This window comes from Salmo salar, chromosome ssa20 (genome assembly GCF_905237065.1).
Source record: "Salmo salar chromosome ssa20, Ssal_v3.1, whole genome shotgun sequence".
NCBI lineage: Eukaryota > Metazoa > Chordata > Actinopteri > Salmoniformes > Salmonidae > Salmo > Salmo salar.
In genome coordinates this window covers 8,474,542-8,501,039 of record NC_059461.1, presented here as the reverse complement: position 1 = coordinate 8,501,039, position 26,498 = coordinate 8,474,542, and the positions used below count along the sequence as shown (strand labels likewise).

Below are 26,498 nucleotides of genomic sequence, written 5' to 3'. Positions count from 1 at the left end.
CTCCATTTGCCAAATCTGACCATAATTCTAGCTTCCTGATTTCTGCTTACAAGCAAGAAGTAAAGCAGAAAGTACCAGTACGCTCAATACGGAAGTGGTCAGATGATGCTACGGTACAGGCCTATTCTGCTAGCACAGACTGGAATATGTTCCAGGATTCATCCAATGGCATTGAGGAATATACCACCTCAGTCCCCGGCTTCATCAATAAGTGCATTGACGAGATCGTCCCCGCCTTGACTGTAAGTACATATCCAACCAGACATCATGGATTACAGGCAACATCCGCACTGAGCTAAAGGCTAGAGCTGCTGCTTTCAAGGAGCGGGACACTAATCTGGACGCTTAAAAGAAATCCCGTTATGCCCTCCTTCATGACTGTTGGAAAAAGCATTCCAGGTGAAGCTAGTTGAGAGAATGCCAAAAGTGTGCAAAGCTGTCATCAAGGCAAAAGGTGTCTATTTGAAGAATCTCAAATCTCAAATATATTTTTATTTGTTCAACACTTTTTTGGGGGGTTACTACATGATTTCATAGTTTTGATGTCTTCGCTATTATTCTACAATGTAGAAAATAATAAAAAACAAAGAGGAACCCTTGAATAAGTACGTTTTCTAAAACTTTTGACCGGTAGTGTACATGGGTACACTTCCTGCTTTGGTCCTGTGGGTACACTCAATTTACTTTCCTCCCTGTCTCTAAACACACACACACTCTTATACACACACTTTGACTACACAAACTGACATAAAAGCACACATAAACACACACACTGCTGCCTAAAATTCCTTCTGTAGTGCTGTTCTCCTTTCCCAACTTTGTTCAAAAGCTTATAGGAAGATGAAGGTATATTGGTGCTTTTTTTCATGTCAGCTCTGCTCTTGCGTTTACCTCTAGCATTGTATGCATTCATATATATATATCACGTATGGCCCAGGCATCTTTAATAGAATATAATAAAACTTTATTGTCCATCCAGAATGGACATTTTTCTTTGGCATCACCTTACATTCAAGGGATCACATCACACATTTTAAAACAGTCCATCATACCGCATAGATTAAAAACGCATAGGTCATTAATACGTTTACTCACAACTGATCGCTGCGCCAACTGCACTGTTCAAATAGATAAGTTCATATACCGATACAATTAAACGTTGCATTTAGTAGTCCAACAGCACAAGGAACAAATTCATGTTTTAACACATTCTTCTTAGCCACGGGCATTTTGAGGCACCGGCCAGAAGGAAGCCTCTCAAACTGAGGGTGTAGCGGGGGGGAGGGATCGCCTACCATAGCCAGCGCCTTCCTTTTGGCTGTTTTCTGGAACAGACTGCTCAACTGTGCCTGTGGCCGACCAATTACTTTGCTGGCTGCGTTTACTATTCTGGGCAGTTTGCTTTTGCTCCTCACGCTCAGGTTGCCATACCTGACTGTCATATTGAATGTGAGGATGCGCTCCACCAGACTGCGGTACATCCTCTCCAGAACATCCTGGCTGACCCCCAAACCCCTTCAATTTCCTGACTTGAAAACACACGCAGGCTTGCTTTAAATTTTTTAAATGACTGCTTTCTCTGTAAAGCTCAGCTTGCCATCAATTTGTGTCCCTAGGTATTTAAAACACTCAACCACATCCACTGGTTGGTCGTTCGGAGAGAGTGGTTGGTACATTGGCAGGTTGTAGCCATTGATGATCAGCTCCTTTGTCTTGTCCACATTGATGTGGCACTTGACCGGCATCATTCTTGAAGGTTATTGGCCAGATTTTTTAAATGGCTGTCCCCACCCCCATAGCGTCTTAAGAAAATAGTCCCATCAGAGCCGTGTCATCCGTGTACTTCAACAACCTCACGTTGTTTCCTTGGATCTTCATTCCGTTAGTGTAGATGGAGAACAACAACGGTGAAAGGACACACCCCTGGGGGGCGCGCCCCTGTGTTCAGGGTCACTTTATCAGAGAGGGACCCATTTAATGAGAACCCTCTGTGGCTGGTCAGTTAAAGTTCTTGAGCCAACCTGCGTGGCCTCCATTGACATTCAGGTCCAGTAGTCGTTTCAGCAGTGTGTTTATTTGTATTGAAAGCTGAACTAAAATCAATAAAAACCATTTGTGCATATGATTTTGCATGTTAAAGGTGACTAGCCGTCATATTCACCAAGGTCAGGGTAGCATCCTCAGTCCCCTCTTTAACAATGTAAATATTCTTTATCAGGCTTAAACATGTTGGTCTGACAGTATTCCATAGGGAGAAATCTGTTAGACTTTAGAACCCCTTTTGAACGTTAAATGATGTAATTGTTTTTGGAGATGATTTTGTTGATGATAATGTATTACTGTACTCTTGACCCAAATGGCTGTATTAAAACAATATTGGTGTAGGCCCACAGCTTTACCCTGCTTGGTTTGGCTGGAGGACAATGTATTTGGATGTTTGATTTAGAGCTGTTAGTGTATTTAGCGTTCACCACCATGTCAAGCCAGTATGGTTTTGTTCTAAGCTGTGCTATTTGTTCAAAGGACATATTAGTTTACCCTACACAACACTCTGTCTCTGTTACTGCCACGAGAGAGCTGTGGGCCAGAATGCATAAAAGCACTGGATCCAAAGAGCCAAAATGACTCCACATGTAGACAAATGAGTCCAAGCCACATTCACTCCCATCTACCCCACTGTCCTTTGCAGTGCTCTGTTTGGGATGGATGGGAGGAGAAGAGAGTGAGGCTATTTGAAGACAGTGGAGTGAAAAACGGCTTGAGAGAGACAGAGAAGGCGGGGAGAATAAAATAAAGTAGAGAGGGAGGTCTGTAAGACAGTTATCACTTTGGAGTGGTATAACAAAGAGATTGAGTGTGAGAGGCAGGAGCGCGTGTGTGTGTGCGCGCGCACGCGTGTGTGTGCGTGTTTCATATTAAACATGTTTAATTGGACACAAAGCAGCAGATGAGATGTGGGTGGTTGTCATAGCAACAGGGGAGGTCAGTAGCTGGGACTGCTTCCAAAACCTGAGTGGTAGAAGAAATGTTATGGGGGATCCTCAGTACAAAATTAAACATGCAAAGAGGCAAGTCCTATTTGTGTTTTCACTTATTTCTTTGTCTCTCTCGTCTCTTTCCTGCTTGCTTTGTCCTCCATTTTTATGTTGCCCTTTCTCTTCATCTCTGTGGTGGCATTCTGCTGGCAGTATGAAGTGTGTTGCAGTGATTTAGGCTCTGTTAAACCATGTTGAGTGTTCCCTTCATGATCAACTGTACTTTAGACCCCTTGTCCTCGATAAGCCACATCAGATTCACATGTTTTTGTTTACAAACTTGTGATGGGAGCAGGAAGGGGTTCGGGTGTTGGGACTGAGGGTTGTGTCTGGGTGTTAATGTCTGGCGTCTCTCATGGTGGAATACAGGTCTCCACTGTTTTGACAGTTCCACTTGCTACGCCCTCCTGGGTGAGCTGCTCCCAAAGGGTGTGCATTTGCGCGCGCGCGTGTGTGTGTGTGCTATGCACGCAGGGAGGTGTTAAATGATTCAGCATCTTCGTGTCTGTGTGCCGGGGGGGGACGCAGAAGGGCACAAGGGCATATTTACAGCTTCTGCCTGACTAGCCTCTGTGCCCCAACCGACTGACTCCTCACCGCACAGAGACACCAGAATGCTTTCAAGGGCATGCCCCACTAATGGGCCCATGAGAGGACTTCATCTGGCCTGACACACACATACACACACACACTTGTCCTCTCTTTCTCTCTCATACACACAGATTTTGGCACATAACACACGCTCTTACTCAGTCATTGTCTTACATTATACATAAAATGTCGCTCTTACCCGGTCCCTCTTCTTACAGTCTCACTCCACACTCGGGAAGACCAAACCTGTTCCAGTCAGCACCATCTCTAACCTCTCTCTCTCTCTCACTCACTCACTCACTCACTCACTCACTCTCACTCTCTGCCTGTAGGACAGTGACATCCAGAAAAAGATAGACCATGAGATCCGGATGCGGGACGGGGCCTGTAAGCTGCTGGCTGCCTGCTCCCAGAGAGATCAGGCCCTGGAGGCAGCCAAGAGCCTGCTCACCTGCAACACCCGCATCATGGCCTACATGTCAGAGCTGCAGAGGATGAAGGAGGCCCAGGTCATGCAGAGGGTCGCACGAAGGTCAGATGGCACGAGGTAAGGGGACAGGGCATGGGAGTCGGGTTTTGGGCTGTATAGGAACATAACTTAGGAACTTATCGCTGCATAAATGCTACTATCCCCATAGTGTAAATGTCTTAATATGGTCTGGGTTGGCAATCGGTTAGGGTTTACAATTAGAATTTCCATTGTTGTCACCCCCCCCCCCATTTCTGTCTCTCCTAGGTCATCAGATGCAGGGCCCATGGACGACAGACTACCCTGTAAGGGTAAGGTGGCCATCTCAGGTAGGCCCCGGTGATGTGCGTGTGTGTACAAATGTGAAAGAGCGAGAGAGTCTGCGACAGACAGCTAGCGAGAGACCGGGTCCCCATGTCTACCCAATAGCTGAGCTCCGTTTAGCACACTTCATCAGCCTCGGGCCCTGACACCCTGCTTCCTCCTCCCCCATTATGCCATGTGTCATTTCCTCATTCCGTCAGAGGGGTAAGGGTGGGATAGTGGGTAGAATGAAGGAGGAATAGGTTGGTGTGAGGGGGAGGAATAAGTTAGGGGTGGCGGAGGAGAGAATGGGGGGTTTAGGATGAGGGGGGGGGGGGTTCAGTGAAAGAGGTAATTAAAGAATTATGATGAACTGCTCTGGCTCAGTGGGAGGACAAGAGGAAAGGGGGGGCTGTCTTTCTGGGACTGCTCACAGCTGGAGGGCATACACAAACAGAGGTTGTGATTAATCATTGATTGACTAAGTAGACAGGAAGCCATTCAGCTCGTGGCTCCAGCGCATGGGCATACACAAATTCAGCACAGACACACAGGTAGGCGCACACACACACAGATCACACACCGAGTATGACAGCGACTGCCTTGGTGGGAGGATATAAAAGGTCAGGGGTCTTCTACCTGTCGACCTGAGTGTGTGCATTTGTATATGCTTGTGCGTGTGTATATGTTACATTTGGGGTGGATTTCACTCGTCTGACTGCCCTTTACCATTACAGACCTCCGCATCCCACTCATGTGGAAAGACACCGAGTACTTCAAGAACAAAGGAGGTGAGGAATCGGTGCGGTAGCACTGGTGTCAATCAAATCCTGTTATATTACCCATCGCTCTGAGTTTGTGATGCGAGTTGACTGAGTGAAGCGAAGTGAATCAAATAGAATTTGGGTTAAGTGGTGTGAAATCAGGTGCACATAACTATTTCAACCTGGGCCCCATACCCACAAAGCCTCTCAGAGTATAAGAGTTAGGGCTTTTTTTACATGACATAAATGAAAACACGAAGCAGACCAAACTCTTTGGTCCTTTAAAACCTGCTGTGTGTAAAATATTGTTTGCTATAGCTTGGAACATAAATACATGTGACTCTGGATGACAACATAATGGTGTTTGTTTCCATCAATACTGTAAGTCGCTCTGGATAAGAGCGTCTGCTAAATGACTAAAATGTAAATGTAAAATGTTAGGGCTGTTTTCCTCAAGAAGTTAAAGCTTCTTCGTGTTTTGTTTCCTTGCCACGATACAAACAAATATAGCGGTATTGGTATCGTCCCGGATCTATAGGAGTGCTGATCTAGGATCAGTTTCGCCTTTTACATCATAATGAATAACGTTATATGGAACTGGTCCTAGACCAAAAGTAATGAACATGTAAGCATAACAGTTCTGCTCTTTTTAAAAGGACTTGTAGATCTGAAGAACTATACAGCTATTGAAACAATGCAGCTCATTGACAAGCAAACATTCCTACAGTGAGTGATTTGGGATGATGGCCTCTGGCATAGAAACCTGCTGCACAGACAGCCCTTTTCTGTTGTCTTTGGCTGTGCTACTGCAGCTGTGGTATGGTTTATGTTGACTGCTACTAGGGTTGCACATTTTGGGGAATATTCAGAGGTGGAAACGTTCCGTGGGAATTAACGGGAATATATGGAAATTAACGGAAATATATGCAAATAAATATTAATACCATTTAAATGTAGATGTTTTTTGCATTGGATATATTTACCATATCATATGGAGACAGAAACATAAACCGTTTACCTTATCATAAGTAGACATGATTAAATCCTTCCAATAGAAATAAAAAAACACTATTTAGTTACGAATTGAACTTTAATTAAATTAGTTGACTCTTCACATGGAATGATTTCACTGAACAACAAAAGAAAGGGAATATTGAATGATCCCCAATGATGCATCACATCTCCCAAAAACGTTTTCAACATACATCGGTAAAATGATAGTCTAGAAACTAAAACTCTGGTTGTCTTCCGCTCAGGTTTCCATGTCTTCTCCCTGGACCTCCTCAATGTCCACCTCTTGAACATCAGACTCTGAGGCCTCATCTTCACTGTCACTTTCCAACCTAGTTGAGGATGGCTCGTTGTCAGCCTCAAATTTGCCTGGATGGCCACTAATTTTTCAACCCGTATTGGTCAGTCTGTTGTGTGCTTTGGTGTGTGTGTTCCCAAACAAGGACCAGTTGCACTCTGAGGCAGCTGATGTTGGTGTGATTTGGATGATGATGGAGGCAACAGGGGAAAGAGCCTCAGCTCCATAAAGTCCCTTCCACCAGGTGGCTGATGAGATATGTTGGCACGACTGCCATATTACATCTCCATCCCAAAGTCCTTGCTTGGAAGTGTACTTCGCCAGACTGCCAAGAACCTTGCCCTCATCCAGGCCAAGGTGGCGAGACACAGTAATGATAACACCATAGGCCTTGTTGGTCTCTGCACCAGACAGGATGCACTTGCCAGCATACTTGGGGTCCAACATGTACGGGCTTCAGGCAGAAGTCTTTACGCTTTTTGATGTATTTCAGAACTGCAGTTTCCTCTGCTTGGAGCAACAATGAAGTGGGCAGGGCAGTACGGATTTCTTATCTTACATCTGCAAGCAGAGTCTGAACATCAGACAGGATGGCATTGTCTCCCTCAAGCCATGCAATGGCTACTGATATAGGTTTCAGGAGTTTCATGCTGCTTACCACTCTCTCTCCCAAAATACATCATCCAGGAGGATCCTCTTGATGGGGCTGTCCATATCGGCAGACTGTGATATGGTCATTTTTTGGAGACTCCTTCCCCTCCAGGAGACTGTCAAACATGTCAACACCACCCCAATGGATGTTGCTGGGCAGCTTCAATGTGGTGCTCTTATTCTTCTCACTTTGCTTGGTGAGGTAGATTGCTGCTATAACTTGATGACCCTTCACATACCTAACCATTTCCTTGGCTCTCTTGAAGAGTGTATCCATTGTTTTCAGTGCCATGATGTCCTTGAGGAGCAGATTCAATGCATGAGCAGCACAGCCAATGGATGTGATGTGAGGGTAGGACTCCTCCACTTTAGACCAAGCAGCCTTCATGTTCGCAGCATTGTCTGTCACCAGTGCAAATACCTTCTGTGGTCCAAGGTCATTGACTGCCTTCAGCTCATCTGCAATGTAGAGACCGGTGTGTCTGTTGTCCCTTGTCTGTGCTCTTGTAAAATACTGGTTGAGGGGTGGAGATGATGTAGTTTATTATTCCTTGCCCACGAACATTCGACCACCCATCAGAGATGATGGCAATACAGTCTAGTTTCTTTATGATTTGCTTGACCTTCACTTGAACTTTGTTGAACTCTGCATCCAGCAAATTAGTAGATAAAGCATGTCTGGTTGGAGGGGTGTATGCTGGGCGAAGAACATTCAGAAATCTCTTCCAATACACATTGCCTGTGAGCATCAGAGGTGAACCAGTTGCATACACTACTCGAGCAAGACATTCATCAGCATTTCTCTGACTACGTTCCTCAAAAAAACTTCTGATTTCAGGAGGACCATGAGCTGTTGCTATCGATAAGATGTCTGATTCATAATTTTCACCTCGAATAGACGTAGAGGGACTTTTGTCAGAGGTTTCTTGTTGTGAGCGCTGAGGGAACTTGATGCACTTAGGCCAAATGATTCTGCATCTTTGTTGCATTCACATATGATTTGGCACAGTATTTGCAAATGTACACAGCTTTCCTCCTACATTAGCTGCAGTGAAATGTCTCCACACATCAGATAGTGCCCGTGGCATTTTCCTGTAAAGATTAGAAAAAAAACCAATACAATTCCATGTACAGATAAATAGTTAAGCAGTTAGATTAAACAACTCCTTTGTAAGATACATTTTTTTAAATTAAACATGTATGGAAACAGGTGAATTAACACTCCTGAGTTAGCAGGCTCAAGCAAGCTAAAACCCACATGGTAGCAAAAACTAACTAGCAGAAATTGTTAACGAGTTAGAAATGATTTAAACATACTTTGCTGTAGGCTACTATTTACTAGTTAACAAAAAAGAATGTATGTAATATAAAATATATTCACCCCACCCAGTATTGTAATCAAAACTTACCAGAAAGCATGTAGTCCTTGGCTCAGACGGTGTAGTAGTGTGGGCTCAATAGCATCTCATTAGTGTGCAAGATCAGCTGTTTTTATTTAACCTTTATTTAACTAGGCAAGTCAGTTAAGAACACATTCTTATTTACAATGACGGTCTACTAAAAGGCAAAAGGCCTCTTGCGGGGACGGGGGCTGGGATTAAAAAATATATATAAATATAGGACAAAACACACATCACGACGAGAGACAACACTACATAAAGAGAGACCTAAGTCAACAACATGGCAAGGCAGCAACACATGACAACACAGCATGGTAGCAGCACAACATGACAACAGCATGGTAGCAACACAACATGGTAGCAGGACAAAACATGGTACAAACATTATTGGGCACAGACAACAGCACAAGGGCAAGAAGGTAGAGACAACAATACATCACGCAAATCAGCCACAACTGTCAGTGTGTCCATGATTGAGTCTTTGAACATGTGATGGAAGAGTGCACTACACATGTGATGGAAGAATGCACTGTGCATGCAGAGGGTTGCAATTCCATTGAATTGGGGATAGTTTAACCAAAATATGTCACAAGACCTAGAATTGCCTTGTGTATCCCACAAAAAAAGGTTCACTGTTATAAGCTTACTTTCTTTGATGAATTTAAGCAAAATTCCCGGGCTTAACTTCCCATGGAAAATTTCCAACCCTTTGCAACCCTAACTCCTACCTGTAAGGGCCACCACCTAATGGTAAAAAAAGAACAAAGAAATCCTTAGTATGGCCCTCCCCGACAACTGGAATGAATTAATCTGCATGACCTAGTAGACCTATGCGCATATAAATTAACTCCAGGGGGGACAGGTAGTTGGAAAGTCTAGGTGAAGTTTAATGAGGCAATTTGTCAAGGTCGTTAAGTGCAGTAGGAAGATAACAGAGCCCAAGAGGGCATGGACACACACTCGTGCACACATACTCACGCACAGGCACACACTACACTCATGCACACGCTCACACATGTACTCTCTCTCTCTTCCTCAGAGCTGCATCGGTGTGCAGCGTTCTGTCTACTTCAGGTGGGAGGGGAGATCCACGACACAGACATGGTGATGGTGGACCGGACACTCACCGACATCTGCTTTGACAACACCATCGTCTTGTACGTCTTCTCTTTCTGTTGCCTTGTGTTGTCTTGCGCTGCATTTACACAGGCTGCCCAATTCTGAACTTTTGCTCAATTATTGGCAAAAGAGCTAATCTGATTGGTCGAAAGATCAGTTAGTGGAAAAAGATCAGAATTTGGTTTTCTGTGTAAACGCAGCCTTATTGTCTTATCTTTCCCATGCTAAGTGTTTGGTGTTTATAAGTGCATGTTTAAGGTCATGCTTGTATTGAGATACGTGTATAAATGTTAAAATCTTTATCAGTACCTGATTCTGTATATAAAGTGCATTCAGAAAGTATTCAGACCCCTTGACTTTTTCCACGTTTTGTTACATTAAAGCCTTATTCAAAAATGTATTCAATAGTTTTTTTCCCCCTCATCAATCTACACACAATACCCCATAATGTCAAAACAAAAACAGAAATTATCACATTTATATAAGTACACCTATATTTGGGGAGCTTCTCCCATTCTCTGCAGATCCTCTCAAGCTCTGTCAGGTTGGATGGGGAGAATCGCTGCACAGCTATTTTCAGGTCGATCAGGTTCAAATCCGGGCTCTGGCTGGGCAACTCGAGGATATTCAGAGAATTGTCCCGAAGCCACTCCTGCCGTGTCTTGGCTGTGGGCTTAGGGTCATTGTCCTGTTGGAAGGTGAACCTTCACCCCAGTCTGTCCAAGTTTTCATAAATGATCTCTCTCTACTTTGCTCCGTTCATCTGTCCCTCAATCCTTGCTTGTCTGCCGGTGCCTGCAGCTGAAAAACATCCCCACAGCATGCTGCCACCACCATGCTTCACCGTAGGGATGGTGCCAGGTTTCCTCCAGACGTGGTGCTTGGCATTCAGGCCAAAGAGTTCAATCTTGGTTTCATCAGACCACAGAACCAGCAGGCTGTCATGGTTGTCCTTCTGGAAGGTTCTCCCATCTCCGCAGGGGAACTCTGGATCTCAATCAGAGTGACCATCGGGTTCTTGGTCACCTCTCTGACCAAGGCCATTCTCCCCGATTGCTCAGTTTGGCCGGGAAGCCAGCTCTAGGAAGAGTCTTGGTTGTTCCAAACTTCTTCCATTTAAGAATGATGGAGGCCACCGTGTCTATGGGACCTTCAATGCTGCAGACATGTTTTGGTACCCTTTCCTAGATCTCTGCCTCGACACAATCCTGTCTCGGAACTCTACAGACAATTTCTTTGACCTCATGGCTTGGTTTTTGCTCTGACATGCACTGTCAACTGTGGGACCTTATATAGACAGGTGTGTGTTTTTCCAAATCATGTCCAGTTAATTGAATTTACCACAAGTGGACCCCAATCAAGTTGTAGAAACATCAAGGATGATCAATGGAAACAGGATGCACCTGATCTCAATTTCGAGTCTCATAGCAAAGGGTCTGAATAGATTTTTAATACATTTGTAAAAAATTCTAAAAACCTTTTTTTTGCTTTGTCATTATGGGGTATTGTGTGTAGATTGAAGAAGAAAAACATTAATTTAATCCATTTTAGAATAAGGCTGTAACATAATATGTGGAAAATGTCAAGGGGTCTGAATACTTTCCGAAGGCACTGTATAAATATGTGTTTGCTGTGTGTGTTCTTTTTCCTTTACACTGTTGCACATGCTTTGAATATCTATGTGTGTGTCTTTTGGCTGTGTAGCAGCGAGGCCAGCCCGGGCTTTGAGCTGCGAGTGGAGCTATACAGCTGCTGTTCGGAGGAGGACTACTCGGCAGGGAGCGCGCCCAGGAAACTAGCCAGCAAACTGAGCAGCTCTCTGGGCCGCTCGGCAGGAAAAAAGCTCCGTGTTGCCATGGACCCTGGAGCCTGCAGCCCCACCAGCAATGGAGGGGCAGCCACACTGCTGCTACCTGGACCCGCAGTGGCGTAAGTGGGTTTTGTATACACATCATGCAGACGCACTACTATAGCTAGATATTTACACACACTCATATGCATTTCCATGCATACATTGAGGCTGCGTTTACACAGGCAGTCCAATTCTGCTCTTTTGCCCAATTAGAACTGTTAGTGGAAAATAATTAGAATTGGGCTGCCTGTGTAAACACAGCCAAAAACACCCACACAAAGTCACTGGCGGACACACATAGACACATGTGCATTTAGTCCCACAGTCACACAGCTCACCAGTGTCTCTGTTCTGTCCACAGGGGACCTAAGTACCACCTCCTGGCCCACACATCCCTGTCACTGTCACATGTCCAGGACAGCTTCCGCACTCACGACCTCAGCATCTCAGGCAACGGTAGGTCACAGTCTAGATGTGGTTTATCCATGTACAGTACTCATTTTCTTTCCATCTCTTTCTTTCTTTCCCTCAGTGTCAGTGTCTCTCTCTCTGTGTCTCTCCCTCCCTCCCTCTCTCCCAGCAGGTATCTAGCTGACAGACAGCCTGTCAGAGTCAAGGTCGTAGTAATAAAGCACTCTAGCAGGGTCAGTGCTGTGTAAAACTCTAATGATGAGGGCTACAGGGGACTAGACACCCTGACATGTGCTTTATTCATTGCCCCTTACGGCTCTAATAAAGTTTGATAGGCACTTCACTGTTGTTCACAGCTCTCCCTGCAGTGGTGAGACTTTTACTCCCTGCTGTTACTGTGTGTGCGCGTGTGGTATATGTTCATTGTATTTATTTTCTCAACCCTCATTCATCCCATTCTCCCTCTCCCCCTCTCTTTCTCTCCCTTCAGAGGAGTTTTCGTACTGGGTGCCTCTCTACGGAAGTGTGTGTTGTCGCCTGGCTGCTCAGCCTCACTGTATGACCCAGCAGATGATGAGTGGCTGCTTGAAGGTCAAGGTGAGTATCTGTGCGTTTGCGTGTGTGCGTTTGGCAGGAAAGCAAGAGGTGCGTAGGGCTTTAAAGTGAGACAAAATATTTTGTTGTGCGACCCCCCCCCCATTAAATCCAATCTACTGTATATGTGTTTTAGATAATTGTTGTATTGATAAGGATTTGCTTTACCGTTGTTTCCCCAGTGCAGATTCATTACCGTCTTGCTTGCACCATTACGACAGCAAAAACTGCTTGTTTCTAGTCCAAACTTAACACAACTCAGCATATTAACCAGTTGTTGACATGGGAGGTGGATAGTACAGTTCTCAGTATTTATTAGAAACAAAGGGCAGGTCGAGGGCAGGCAGAGGTTCGTGATCAGGTCAGAGTCAGGATGGTACAGGACGGCAGGCAGGCTCAGGGTCAGGGCAGGCAGAGGTTCGTAATCAGGTCAGAGTCAGACAGGTACAGGACAGCAGGCAGGCTCAGGGTCAGAGCAGGCAGAGGTTCATAATCAGGTCAGTCAGACAGGTACAGGACAGCAGGTAGGCTCAGGGTCAGGGCAGGCAGAGGTTCGTAATCCGGTCAGAGTCAGGCAGGTACAGGAGACAAAGGGCTGTGAGAGACAGGTTTAATCCTAGACACATGAAAAGTGGGATGTATACGGAGGGTACGGGGCAACAGAAGACGAAGAGCAGAGGGGCTAAGGATCTTGGAGATGGGGAAAGGACCGATAAAACGGGGGGACAGTTTGCGGGACTCTACCCGGGGGGGCAGATCCCGAGTGGACAGCCACTCTGCCCGAGACGATGCCAGGGTCCGGTGGTGGTCCACCTGTCGTCGATACCTGGAGGTGAAGAGCCAACCGGTCTTTCTCTCCAGGTACGGCGGACGAACATCTGGGCAGAGGGTATGCTGAGCAAAGGACGGTGTTTGCGGGCGTACTCTACCCACATGAGCTGCTGGCTCCAAGTGGTGGGGTTGGCGGAGACCAGGCAGCGAAGAGTCGTCTCCAGGTCCTGATTGGCTCGCTCAGACTGGCCGTTAGACTTGGGGTGGAACCTGGAGGACAGGCTGGCCGACGACCCAATGAGCGTGCAGAACGCCTTCCAGAACTGGGATGAGAACTGAAGACCACTGTCGGAGACCATGTCCACCGGAAGTCCATGGATCTGGAAGACGTGCTGCACCATGAGCTGGTGGCGTCTTCTTGGCTGAGGGTAGCTTGGGGAGAGGGATGAAGTGGGCGGCTTTGGGAAACTGGTCCACCACGGTAAGGATAACCATGTTGCCATCAGACGGGGGTAGACCAGTGATGAAGTCCAGGGATATATGTGACCAAGCCCGCAGGAAGAGGTCCCGGGGCAGGCAATGCCCATGGCAAAATGGGCTCCAACCCAGGATAGAACCAGTAGCCCAGTAGATCAGGGGATTGTGCCTCTGGAGCCAGGAAACCCCAAAACCACGGGTGCATGATGGGATTTGATGGACAGGAACTGCATAAATTCACTGTGATTACCCGACACTCTCAGGTTAATGTGACACATGGTGTGGGGGACTCTGCCAATAGAGCCCCCATCCAACGCTCTGACTTCCATGGGAATGGAGAGGGGTTGTGTGGGGATTCCCAGCGCCAACACCAGGGTAGCGTCCATAAAGCTCTCATCATCGGCCCCAGAGTCTATGAGCACCCGGAGAGATTTGGACCGGTCACCCCACAACATGGTAGCATGAAGAACAGTATGAGCAATGGAAGATGGGAAACTCCCCATATGGCTCACCAGCGTACTTGTACAAGTACCTCCTTGATGAGCCTTGTTCTTAAATGGGCAGGTAGATAAAAAAAATCCCATAGCTCCACAATACAGACAGTTCTGGGTGTTAAGTCCATGTAAGCACTCAGCAGGAAACAATCTAGCCCTGCCCAGTTGCATGGGCACCGGAAGGGACGACTCGATAGCCCTCGGTGTCCTCCGAGAGACTTCGGCTGCCATCAGATCCACTCGGAAATGTTGGCTTCGTGGATTTCGTCGGAGGCGAGGTGGAAATCGAGGAAAGGGATAGGGAACAGACTCCTTCTCCCTCCTACATTCCCGTAGCCGCCCATCGATCCGGATGGTCAAGGCTATGAGGGAGTCGAGGTCCAGGGGCAGCTCCCGGGCTGCGAGCTCGTCTTTAATCACCTCCGACAACCCGTGAAGGAATTTGTCGAACAGGGCTTCCGGGTTCCAGGCACTCTGTCGCCAACATGCGAAAATCCAACACGTAGTCTGCCACAAACTCCTCTAATCTGAGGCAAACAATGGATTGTTGCTCCCACACCGCCGTAGCCCAGGCAAGAGCCCTCCTGGACATCAGCATTATCACATGCCCTATCCTCGAGCGATCCGAGGGAAATGAAGAGGGCTGCAGCTCAAAGATGAGAGAACATTGCGAGAGAAATGCCAGGCAGGTTCTGGGATCTCCAGCGCAGCGCTCCGGAGCAGGTAAGCGTGGTTCTTGGGAAGCCGGGGTAGATTGGGGAGAAACACCGCTGGTAGCAGGGTAATTGACAGTCTGGGGGGGTTACTGTCTGTGAGGCAGCCCGCCACTGTAATCCGCGGAATTGCTCCAGCAATGTGTTGAAGGCACATCCTGGCATTCCGCCAAGGTCTGGAATTCTTCCATAAGACCTTGAACTAACTCCTTGTCTTCCAATGGTGGCTTCCCGGGAAGAGACGGCGTTGTGGTCCGAGTCTCCTGGATCAGACATGGCCAGTTCGTACTATCACAACTCAGGATATGACCCAGATGCAGACACGGGAGGCGGATAGTACAGTTCTCAGATGATTTATTAGAAACACAGGGCAGGTCGGGGGCAGGCAGAAGTTCGTGGTCAGAGTCAGGCAGGTACAGGACGGCAGGCAGGCTCGGGGTCAGGGCAAAATGGTCAGAACCGGGAAAAACTAGGAAACAGAACTAGAGAAACAGGAAGGCAGGAAAGAACGCTAGTAAGACCTGACAAGATGAACTGGCAACAGACAAACGGAACACGGGTATAAATACATAGGGGATAATGGGAAGATGGGCGACACCTGGAGGGGGATGGAGACCAGCACAAAGACAGGTGACAAAACTGTTCAAAGATCTGACCCATATTACTGGCGCAACAGTTTTTTCTTCTTGTCGAGGATTGGGGGCCCGCATTTTACATTCTAAAACTATTTGGGGGCCGTTAACCTTTTTTGTTTTACACCTTTTTAAGTCACGTTTGTTTCCTCAGCTAGTTAGCTAGCTAACAACCTGGTAACTTTATCGGTATAGTGAAACATTTAGGGGTACAGAAAGAAAGGAAAAGGGATAGCTTCTTCAGATATACAATGAATCAGTGACCGATCTCTTGCATGTCCTCATCACAAACTTGGCGCTCTTAAAGAGACAGTGTAAAATGTTCAATGTAATGCATCTCAATAGGAAAATAGGGCTTTTATATAATGTAGAAATATAATATTCCACAAATGACTTTTTTGATTTAAATGACAGGTATTTGTATCAACATTTTAGCTTTTTATAATAAACAAATGTCTCTGCCTGTGTCTCTCTCTGTCTCTCACAGCAGTTGGGAGGTGACCCTCAGAGTTGGACGAATGTCTACGGCGTCCTTAAAGGGACAAACCTTTTCTGTTACCACCGGCAAGAGGATATGGAGGCTAACGTCGAGCCAGCATTTACCATTGCCATCAACAAAGTCAGTCTATTAAAAAAATGTTTTACCACATACACACACTCTCAGAAAAGCATGCTAGCTACAGATATAGGGATTATCTGATCTTTTAATGCCACCTCTATCATTATTATTATTTGTGATATCTTCTTAACCTCTATGGGATCGGTGTCTCCCCGCGGGACAGTTGAGCTAATATGATTAGCATGACGTTGTAAGTAACAAGAAACTTTCCCAGGACATAGACATTTCTTATATGGGCAGAAACTTAAATTATTGTTAATCTAACTGTACTGTCCAATTTACAGCAACTATTAGGGTGAAAAAATACCATGCTATTGTTTGAGGAGAGTGCACAACAACAACTTTTATCACGGCAACTGGTTTGATACATTCACCTCTGAAGGTAAATAATGTACTTACATTCAGTAATCTTGCTCTGATTTGTCATCCTGATGATCCCAGAGATAATGTTGCATAGTTTTGTTTGATAAATCAATTTTTATATTAAAATGTAGGAACTGAGCTACAAGCAGTTACAGTTGTAGTCAGAAGTTTACATACTTAGGTTGGAGTCATTAAATCTCGTTTTTCAACCACTCCACAAATTTCTTGTTAACAAACTATAGTTTTGGCAAGTCGGTTAAGACATCTAATTTGTGCATGACACAAGTAATTTTTCCAACAATTGTTTACAGACAGATTATTTCACTTATAATTCACTGTATCACATTTCCAGTGGGTCAGAAGTTTACATACACTAAGTTGACTGCCTTTAAACAGCTTGGACAATTCCAGAAAATGATGTCATGGTTTTAGAAGCTTCTGATAGGCTAATTGGCATCATTTGAGTCAATAGGAAGTGTACCTGTGGATGTATTTCAAGGCCTACCTTCACACTCAGTGCCTCTTTGCTTGACATCATGGGAAAATCAAAAGAAATCAGCCAAGACCTCAGAAAAATAAAAATCGTAGACAAGTCTGGTTCATCCTTGGGAGCAATTTCCAAATGCCACTTTGTCATTATGGGGTATTGTGTGTAGATTGAGGGGGGGGGGGGGTGTATTTGATCCATTTTAGAATAACAAAATGTGGAAAAAGTCAAGGCGTCTGAAAACTTTCCAAATGCACTATTATTGCTCCGTACATACACTGCTCAAAAAAATAAAGGGAACACCACAATGTAACTCCAAGTCAATCACACTTCTGTGAAATCAAACTGTCCACTTAGGAAGCAACACTGATTGACAATACATTTCAAATGCTGTTGTGCAAATGGAATAGACAACAGGTGGAAATTATAGGCAATTAGCAAGACACCCCCAATAAAGGAGTGGTTCTGCAGGTGGGGACCACAGACCACTTCTCAGTTCCTATGCTTCCTGTTTGATGTTTTGGTCACTTTTGAATGCTGGCGGTGCTTTCACTCTAGTGGTAGCATGAGACGGAGTCTACAACCCACACAAGTGGCTCAGGTAGTGCAGCTCATCCAGGATGGCACATCAATGCGAGCTGTGGCAAGAAGGTTTGCTGTGTCTGTCAGCGTAGTGTCCAGAGCATGGAGGCGCTACCAGGAGACAGGCCAGTACATCAGGAGACGTGGAGGAAGCCGTAGGAGGGCAACAACCCAGCAGCAGGACCGCTACCTCCGCCTTTGTGCAAGGAGGAGCAGGAGAAGCACTGCCAGAACCCTGCAAAATGACCTCCAGCAAGCCACAAATGTGCATGTGTCTGCTCAAACGGTCAGAAACAGACTCCATGAGGGTGGTATGAGGGCCCGACGTCCACAGGTGGGGGTTGAGCTGACAGCCCAACACCGTGCAGGACGTTTGGCATTTGCCAGAGAACACCAAGATTGGCAAATTCGCCACTGGCGCCCTGTGCTCTTCACAGATGAAAGCAGGTTCACACTGAGCACGTGACAGACGTGACGGAGTCTGGGGATGCCGTGGAGAACGTTCTGCTGCCTGCAACATCCTCCAGCATGACCGGTTTGGCGGTGGGTCAGTCATGGTGTGGGGTGGCAGTCAGGAGGTAGCCTGACTGCCATTAGGTACCGAGATGAGATCCTCAGACCCCTTGTGAGACCATATGCTGGTGCGGTTGGCCCTGGGTTCCTCCTAATGCAAGACAATGCTAGACCTCATGTGGCTGGAGTGTGTCAGCAGTTCCTGCAAGAGGAAGGCATTGATGCTATGGACTGGCCCGCCCGTTCCCCAGACCTGAATCCAATTGAGCACATCTGGGACATCATGTCTCGCTTCATCCACCAACGCCACGTTGCACCACAGACTGTCCAGGAGTTGGCGGATGCTTTAGTCCAGGTCTGGGAGGAGATCCCTCAGGAGACCATCTGCCACCTCATCAGGAGCATGCCCAGGCGTTGTAGGGAGGTCATACAGGGACGTGGAGGCCACACACACTACTGAGCCTCATTTTGACTTGTTTTAAGGACATTACATCAAAGTTGGATCAGCTTGTAGTGTGGTTTTCCACTTTAATTTTGAGTGTGACTCCAAATCCAGACCTCCATGGGTTGATAAATTGGATTTCCATTGATTATTCTTGTGTGATTTTGTTGTCAGCACATTCAACTATGTAAAGGAAAAAGTATTTAATAAGATTATTTCTTTCATTCAGATCTAGGATGTGTTGGTTAAGTGTTCCCTTTATTTTTTTGAGCAGTATATTTTTTCTTTCTTGATTCTTGTGATACAGGCATTTGGAATGTTGTGCAAAAACATATATCGAGCAGACTAAGAGTCCAGTTTTTTCCCCAACGTTTCAAGGACAGAACTTATTCCTCTTTCCACCCTGTCTGTTGTTGATCCCTGCTGCAGCTCATTGAGTTGTGGTGACCCTTGACCCACAGTACAAAGCCCTGTTTTAGCTTCAGGCAGAGACCATTTAATCAGCCAACTCTGTGGGATCATCAGCTCTGACTGCTTTGCTCTCAGGATCAACGTGAGCCCAGAGTGAGGCTGAACAGGGTGCTGCTTCCATCTACTGGTGGCAATGAGGAAACGCACGCAGTACAGTCATTTTTTTTAATTTTACCTTTACTTAACTAGGCAAGTCAGTTAACAAACAAATTCTTATTTTCAATGACGGCCTTAACTGCCTTGTTCAGGGGCAGAATGACAGATTTGTACCTTGTCAGTTCGGGGATTTGAACTTGCAACCTTTCGGTTACTAGTCCAACGCTCTAACCACTAGGCTACGCTGCCGCCCCATTGCCTTTCTCCTGAAATGTACCCTCGCTCACTACTTCCCAAAGTAGTGGAGGTATTGGCTGTAGGGCATTACCACCTCTTATACCAGTAATTTCCTTTCAAATCATTGAAGGGTAGTGAACAAGTGCACACTGGGAGGACGGAGAGATTATTGGGACGTAGCTGATAACTGGGACAGATTAATGCTTGAGGCTGACTCTACCGGACAGTGACCGCTCTTTGTGTCAGTAAGTGCATTCGCAATCTGCGTTGACAGATGTTAAAAGCACAAGTTCATGCTTAAATGCTTATTTTTGGGTGGGTATTAAAACATTTGGTTAATTCAACATCAGTAGCTTATCGTGTGTCTGTGTGTTAGGAAACGAGAATACGTGCATCAGAGAAAGACCCCCACAGTAAGGCCCAGAGCATCTGCATCAGTAACCAGTACGGGGGAGAGGAGGTGACACACACACTCTCGGCAGACAGTCGCGAAGAGACACACCGCTGGATGGAAGCGTTCTGGCAACAGTTCTATGACATGAGTAATTAAAAATAATAATAATGACTTATTATTAACAATATTTTTTTATTTTATTTAATAATATAAACTAATAATACATCTGTATTTTTTAAATGAGTAAGTAGGTTCCGATCACATGATTAGTAAGAAAAAACTCCTGAACCTCCAGGCCTTAGACATGATACACACATTACACTCTAGGTCTTCATATGCTCTTGTTCATGTGCTCATTGGCTCCTGATGTGGTGTTAGTGGTTTTCTCAGCTCTGGATTGGATGTTTGAAGGTGATTGACGGCTTCCTTCTTCCCTGCAGGCCAATGGAAGCAGTGCTGTGACGACTTGATGAAGATTGAGCTACCATCACCCCGGAAACCAGCCCTTGTCACGTCGAAACAGGGTTCTCTTTACCACGAAATTGGTAAGACCGCGACCCAAATGGATTCAGAAAGGGTTTACCATATTGTCCAAAATACTTTTATATGATTCAGTAAGACGTTTTGGAAACTTGAGGGCCTCTTTCTGTTTTCATTTATTTGTTTTAAACCTAGAACATACAGTAGGGTAACATAATAGTTTGTTTAGGTTAGCGTAAATAATGGCTTTATAAACACAAATAAATCCATAAAAGATATATCCAGAGGAGGACGGTCCCCTTTCCGTAACTGCATGTGTGTGTTTCTGACTAGTTCTTCTAACAGTGGTGTGGTCCACCATACGCATGAGCTCTCCATCAGACTACTCTGAGCTACCTGCTACCTCACTAGCACACCAACCAACCTCCTGTACTTGACTATGGATGGAAGTGTTCCTTTCTCTGACATGCTGCTGACTCACTTTCTTTCTCTCTTCCTTTCTCCCTCTCCTTGTGTCTCTCTCAATTGTTGTCCCATCTCCCCTCCATGCCACTCACCCTTGTTCCTGTGATCAAATTACACCCCCCTCCGCTCCCCCCCCCACTAATATCATTCTTTATCCTTCATCATTAATTGTACACTCCAATCGAATGCTAATCTTCATATATTCAAAATGAACGTGCTTTTACCTTGTCGTGCACATCATTTCATTCCCCAAATGATATATCGCCATTATATTCTACTGCCCGTCAATGTACATTATACCTGCCCACCACCCCATGGGTTGCCCCCCCTCCCCCTGGATCCTAGCCCCCCTCACCACCCCCTCTTGCGAGGGTCTCTTGCTGCAGGATAACGCCGTGTCTGCTGAGATTCGTGCTCTGCTCTCCTCCTATTACAACGACAGGTGAAGTACCAGTGGGGTCCACTTCCCTCCCCCCCGTACTGGGCTCTCCTACCTACTGAGGAGTGTTAAAGCTGACATCCCTCAACTACCACCACCAAGTCTAGGCCTACCCTTCTCTAAACTTTCTCAACTTTATTAGCATAGTCTGTCCTTCCACAGTGGAGTAATGACTTTCCTCTGATCCTTCTAGTTATTGACACCTCCGATGACATCAGCACGGTGACGGACATCCTGACGCGGCGGATGCAGGAGCTGGAGCTGAGGAGCCAGCTGGGGACCTCTCCTCCCTGGATGTCCCTGTTCGAGGAGTCTCCTGGTGGCCCCCGCACACCTCGGCTGGCGCGCCACAGCCCCCACTCCCCCCACCGCCTCCCCCACAGCCCACTGAGCCCCCTGCGCTGCCCCTGGCCAGGCCTGCTCTCCTCAGATGCCAGCCTGACCTCGGACAGCGACAGCCCCTGCAGCACCAGCCCCTGCTCCCGCCACCGAGGCTGGGCCGAGCCCCTCTCCTCCCCCCGCTTCCGCCCCCGCACCCTCTCCCTGGATGCCAAGCTCAGCACTCTCAGGGGCAGGGGGTATGGGGGGGTGTTACAGTGCTCCTGTCAGCCCCCTTCCTCCTCCTCCCTTGCCCCCATCCCGGCCCAATGCGTCCCCCAGGCCACCCTGTCCTGCTCCAGCTCCACCTCCAGTAACAGCTCCAGCGAGGGCAGCCACAGCCCCTCCTCGTTGGACGGTACCCCTTTCTCACGCCCCTCCTCGGCCCGCCGGAGCCTCAGGAACTTGAGAGCCAAACTGGACCCCCGAAATTGGCTCCAGAGCCAGGTATAACCCACCTCAGCTCCCCACTCATCTAAACCGTCTCCAGAGCAAGAGGTAACCCACCTCAGACCCCCACTTACTGTATCTAAACCACTGAGCCAGGGATAACCCACCTCAGACCCCCACATCATCCAAAGTCCTGGAAAGAACTGGCGGGAAGGAAGCCAGTCCCTCAGTTGAAAAAGCCCTGGTATTAACTGGAATTACTTTAGACTAAGGACAGGAGACATCCTGCGTCCAGCTCTTCAGTGGGCTGTGTCAGTATCAATGGTCCACAGAGCATGGGAGTCTTCTGCTTCCCTTTCTAATGGTAATGCTGGTTAGGAAATTGAAGAGAAAGTTTTGTTGATGATATACACGCAATATCTCTAGGCTCTGTGCATCTGAAATCTCCAACTGGCAAGGGCAGCATCTGTCAGTCAAAGACTAGAGCTTCCTCGTCAGTCATCCAAGCCATACACCCCTCAATATGAACATGATTTCATAGCATCTTGTTAGTTCAGCTGCGGTATTTATTTACTGTATGTGCTGTATTTGGGTTTGCAGTGTTTGGGCAGGGCAGTGAGCATGTGGCCAAGTGAATTGTCAGTGTATGGGAATGTTTAGTGTCTATATGTGGTCATGGGGTTGTTGTTGTTGTTGTTGTTACCTGTACCACAAAGGCTCACTGTGATCTATCCAAATGGCTAGACCCATCACCTGTATTATGAATTCATGCCTAGAAGGAACAAGTATACTTATGCACCGATTTTGCTTATTGCATGATTGTGCTCAAAGTCAAAGAATCTGTTGCAGGAGATCTTAACTGCTCAGAAGGTGAATGAATTGAAAGGTCAACTTAATGCAACAGTTCTCCCAATAATTTACTGTACTACTTGTTACTACAATGATAACATCAGGGTCACATCGAGCTACTGCAAGGTTCCTAGAACCTCCCCGGCATTCGTTAACACATTGTAGGCCTACTACACACCAACCAATATTTAAGATTTCTGTTAATCACTTATAGAGTAATTATAATGAATTGAAGTAAGCCAAAGGTAATGTACTACATAATCACGAGAACCCATATTAACTTGTTACACTGCCTCATTGCAGTATTGCGTGCAAATGTACTGACTTTGAAATCTGGGCCGGCCCCTACAAAATCCCCTAGAGTTAAGATGTAGGCCTAGATGGTTATGAAATGGAGAGGCATAGGCTTTGGATGTCCTTGTCAATCGTAATATGCCCCTGCTAGCAGGCAAGGATTTTTCTCACAAACGATACTCTGTTGATGAAACCGATACTCTGCATGGAGAACAGTGTTGCTAGGTGGTTTAAACCCCATGCTACAGCTCTTCTCAGGTCCCACTGAAATGGTAAATTCAAGGGTATTTTAATGTCATCCAATTCATTTAGGTTGGCAAATGTTATGTATTTGAGAATGTACAACCTGGGAATGCACATACATGGGTGAAGAGTTTAAATATCCCACCTTTGACCTTGTGGATTTATAGCTTAGTTTGTGGTACAGTCATAACCTTATGCCCTGAAAACCGGACCTAGAATTTCACACAGTACCAGTCCAAAGTTTGGACACGCCTACTCATTCCAGGGTTTTTATTTATTTGTACTAGTTTCTACCTTGTCAAATAATAGTGAAGACAGCAAAACTATGAAATAACACATGTAATCATGTAGTAACCAAAAAAGTGTTAAACAAATCAAAATATATTTTAGATTCTGTAAAGTAGCCACCCTTTGCCTTGATGACAACTTTGCACACTCTTGGCATTCTCTCAACCGGCTTCACCTGGAATGCTTTTCCAACAGTCTTGAAGGAGTTCCCACATATGCTGAGCACTTGTTGGCTGCTTTTCCTTCACTCTGTGGTCCAACTAATCCCAAACCATCTCAGTTGGGTTGAGGTCGGGTGATTGTGGAGGCCAGGTCATCTGATGCAGCACTCATCACTCTCCTTCTTGGTCAAATAGCCCTTACACAGCCTGGAGGTTTGTTGGGTCATTGTCCTGTTGAAAAACAAATGGTAGTCCCACTAAGCGCAAACCAGATGGGATGGCGTATCGCTGCAGAATGCTGTGGTAGCCATCCTGGTTAGGTGTGCCTTGAATTCTAAATAAATCACTGACAGTGTCACCAGCAAAGCACCATCACACCACCTCCTCCATGCTTCACGGTGGGAACCACACATGAAGAGATCATCCGTTCACCTACTCTGCAGCTCACAAAGACACTGCGGTTGAAACCAAAAATGTATAATTTGGACTCATCAGACCAAAGGACAGATTTCCACTGGTCTAATGTCCCTTGCTCGTGTTTCTTGGCCCAAGCAAGTCTCCTGAATGTCTCTTGTTATTATTGGTGTCCTTTAGTAGTGGTTTCTTTGCAGCAATTCGACCATGAAGGCCTGATTCATGCTGTCTCCTCTGAACAGTTGATGTTGAGATGTGTCAGTAACTTGAACTCTGACGTATTTATTTGGGCTGCAATCTGAGGTGCAGTTAACTCTAATGAACTTATTCTCTGCAGCAGGTAACTCTGGGTCTTCCTTTCCTGTGGCGGTCCTCATGAGAGCCAGTTTCATCACAGCGCTTGATGGTTTTTGCAACTGCACTTGAAAATGTTCCGCATAGACTGACTTTCATGTCTTAAAGTAATGATGGACTGATGTTTCTCTTTGCTTATGTGAGCTGTTCTTGCCATAATATGGACTTGGTATTTTACCAAATAGGGCTATCTTCTGTATACCACCCCTACTTGTCACAACACAACTGATTGGCTCAAACGTATTAAGGAAAGAAATTCCACAAATGAACTTAACAAGGCACACCTGTTAATTTAAATGCATTCCAGGTGACTACCTCATGAAGCTGGTTGAGAGAATACCAAGAGTGTGCAAAGCTGTTATCAAGGCAAAGGTCGGCTACTTTGAAGAATATAAAATATTTTTTGATTTGTTTAACACTTTTTTGGTTACTACATGATTCCATGTGTTATTTCATAGTTTTGATGTCTTCACTATTATTATGCAATGTAGAAAATAGTAAAAAAAATAAGAAAAACCTTGGACTAAGTAGGTGTGTCCAAACTTTTGACTGGTACTGTATATATAGAACATCGCAATCGATTATGCAAGTAGGCAATACAGGAATTACTGATCTATAGCAAATATTGTGTTTAGCTTTTTCGTAAGATAGTGCCGTCTTTTACCTACTAAGAAATGCCAACCAGGTGATTGTAGTAGTTGTTAAATGATGGTAAGGTGGGCAGGGGTAAGTGTGGTTGGCCCCCCTGGTCTATGCATTGAAGCCTATCAATCCCTCCATGTTTCTTTGTTTATGATGGACTGTAGGCTATGATATGTTACTGTGTTCCAAGGGCTCACAGCTGGCTCACTCAGTTTCTCATTAAAACAACTGGAAATGCTTCAAAGTGGCATTTTACTGTAAAGTTTTTTTGTAAGTTAATTAACAGAACTCCTCATTTCTTTTTGTTAAAATATGTTTTACATGATTGATTTTGTTATAAATACAGCTATATTGATATTATTTTAACAGTTGATTTCAGATCTATAACTGCGTCCGGTAGATAATGTTAACCATGCAAGTGTCCTGTGTTGTTTAAATATGTAACATAACGATAATAAATGATTTGTCAATTTAGAACAGCCATTGTTTTCTTGTCATGTCTGTCTCATTTTAGTGGAAAAGATACAGAGTATCATTTGATATGTAGAGGAGAAACGCTATTAGCTAACTCGAGAGCAGGGCTGTTCAATTCCGGTCCTGGATGACTGAAACACTTCTGGTTTTTGTTTCTACCTGGTAGTTAATTGCACTCACCTGGTGTCCCAGGTCTGTATCAGTCCCTGATTCTAATGAGAGTATGAAAACCAGAAGTGTTTTGGACCTCCAGGACCGACATTGAACAGCCCTGCTCTAGAGCAAACATGCTTTTTGCCAATGTTGAACAGAAAGGCCCGCACACTGAATATGCTCCCAATTACCACGTTTCGATCCACAAGGATCTTTGTCAGGTCAAATGGACTGTGTGCTCACATACTCAAATATATACACATTTCACCCCATATGACCATTAAGCACATGGGCCCGATTCTGACCCGAGGTTAGCGCGTGTAAATGGAACATTATTCCATTTTGTGCACTTTTCTCTCTGCGTATTCTGACCTTGAACTTAAGCATGAGAATAGCATGCTATTCACCTATTAGTTTGAGGTGGAGAAGAATAAATGAAGGTGTGGCCACAGATACGCTGTATTCTGACTGACTTCATTCCCTAATTATTCCATCACCTTTACGTTATAGTAAACCATGAGTAAGGTCTAGTGAACCTACCAGTTCCAAGTGGAAAATGCATCTACCTTTCCCCCCGATAGAAATAACAATCTCCATGCACTGTAATTTCCAACTTGATAAGAGCTAGGTAATTGAGTAATCTGTTTGGTTAAGGGAATTGTAAATAAAGATGACACTTTAAAAA

The 26,498-nt window shown here is 45.5% G+C and overlaps 1 protein-coding gene across 3 annotated transcripts in view; it reads left to right on the top strand.

The window, feature by feature from the left end:
• Positions 1-23,650, top strand: part of LOC106580158 (rhotekin) — a 90,233-nt gene extending 66,583 nt beyond the window's left edge. For 2 of the 3 annotated variants that reach the window (XM_014160903.2, XM_014160905.2), the window contains exons 2-12: positions 3,959-4,173; positions 4,363-4,424; positions 5,136-5,189; positions 9,562-9,679; positions 11,346-11,570; positions 11,855-11,949; positions 12,395-12,501; positions 16,073-16,204; positions 19,772-19,937; positions 20,230-20,334; positions 21,367-23,650. In XM_014160903.2, coding sequence (XP_014016378.1) covers positions 3,959-4,173; positions 4,363-4,424; positions 5,136-5,189; positions 9,562-9,679; positions 11,346-11,570; positions 11,855-11,949; positions 12,395-12,501; positions 16,073-16,204; positions 19,772-19,937; positions 20,230-20,334; positions 21,367-22,004 — 1,917 coding nt within the window. In that variant the 3' untranslated portion in view covers positions 22,005-23,650. Of the gene's footprint in view, positions 1-3,958; positions 4,174-4,362; positions 4,425-5,135; positions 5,190-9,561; positions 9,680-11,345; positions 11,571-11,854; positions 11,950-12,394; positions 12,502-16,072; positions 16,205-19,771; positions 19,938-20,229; positions 20,335-21,079; positions 21,177-21,366 lie in introns of all 3 variants that reach the window. The other variant, XM_014160906.2, reaches the window with a different exon arrangement.
• The last annotated feature ends 2,848 nt before the right edge of the window (positions 23,651-26,498 follow it).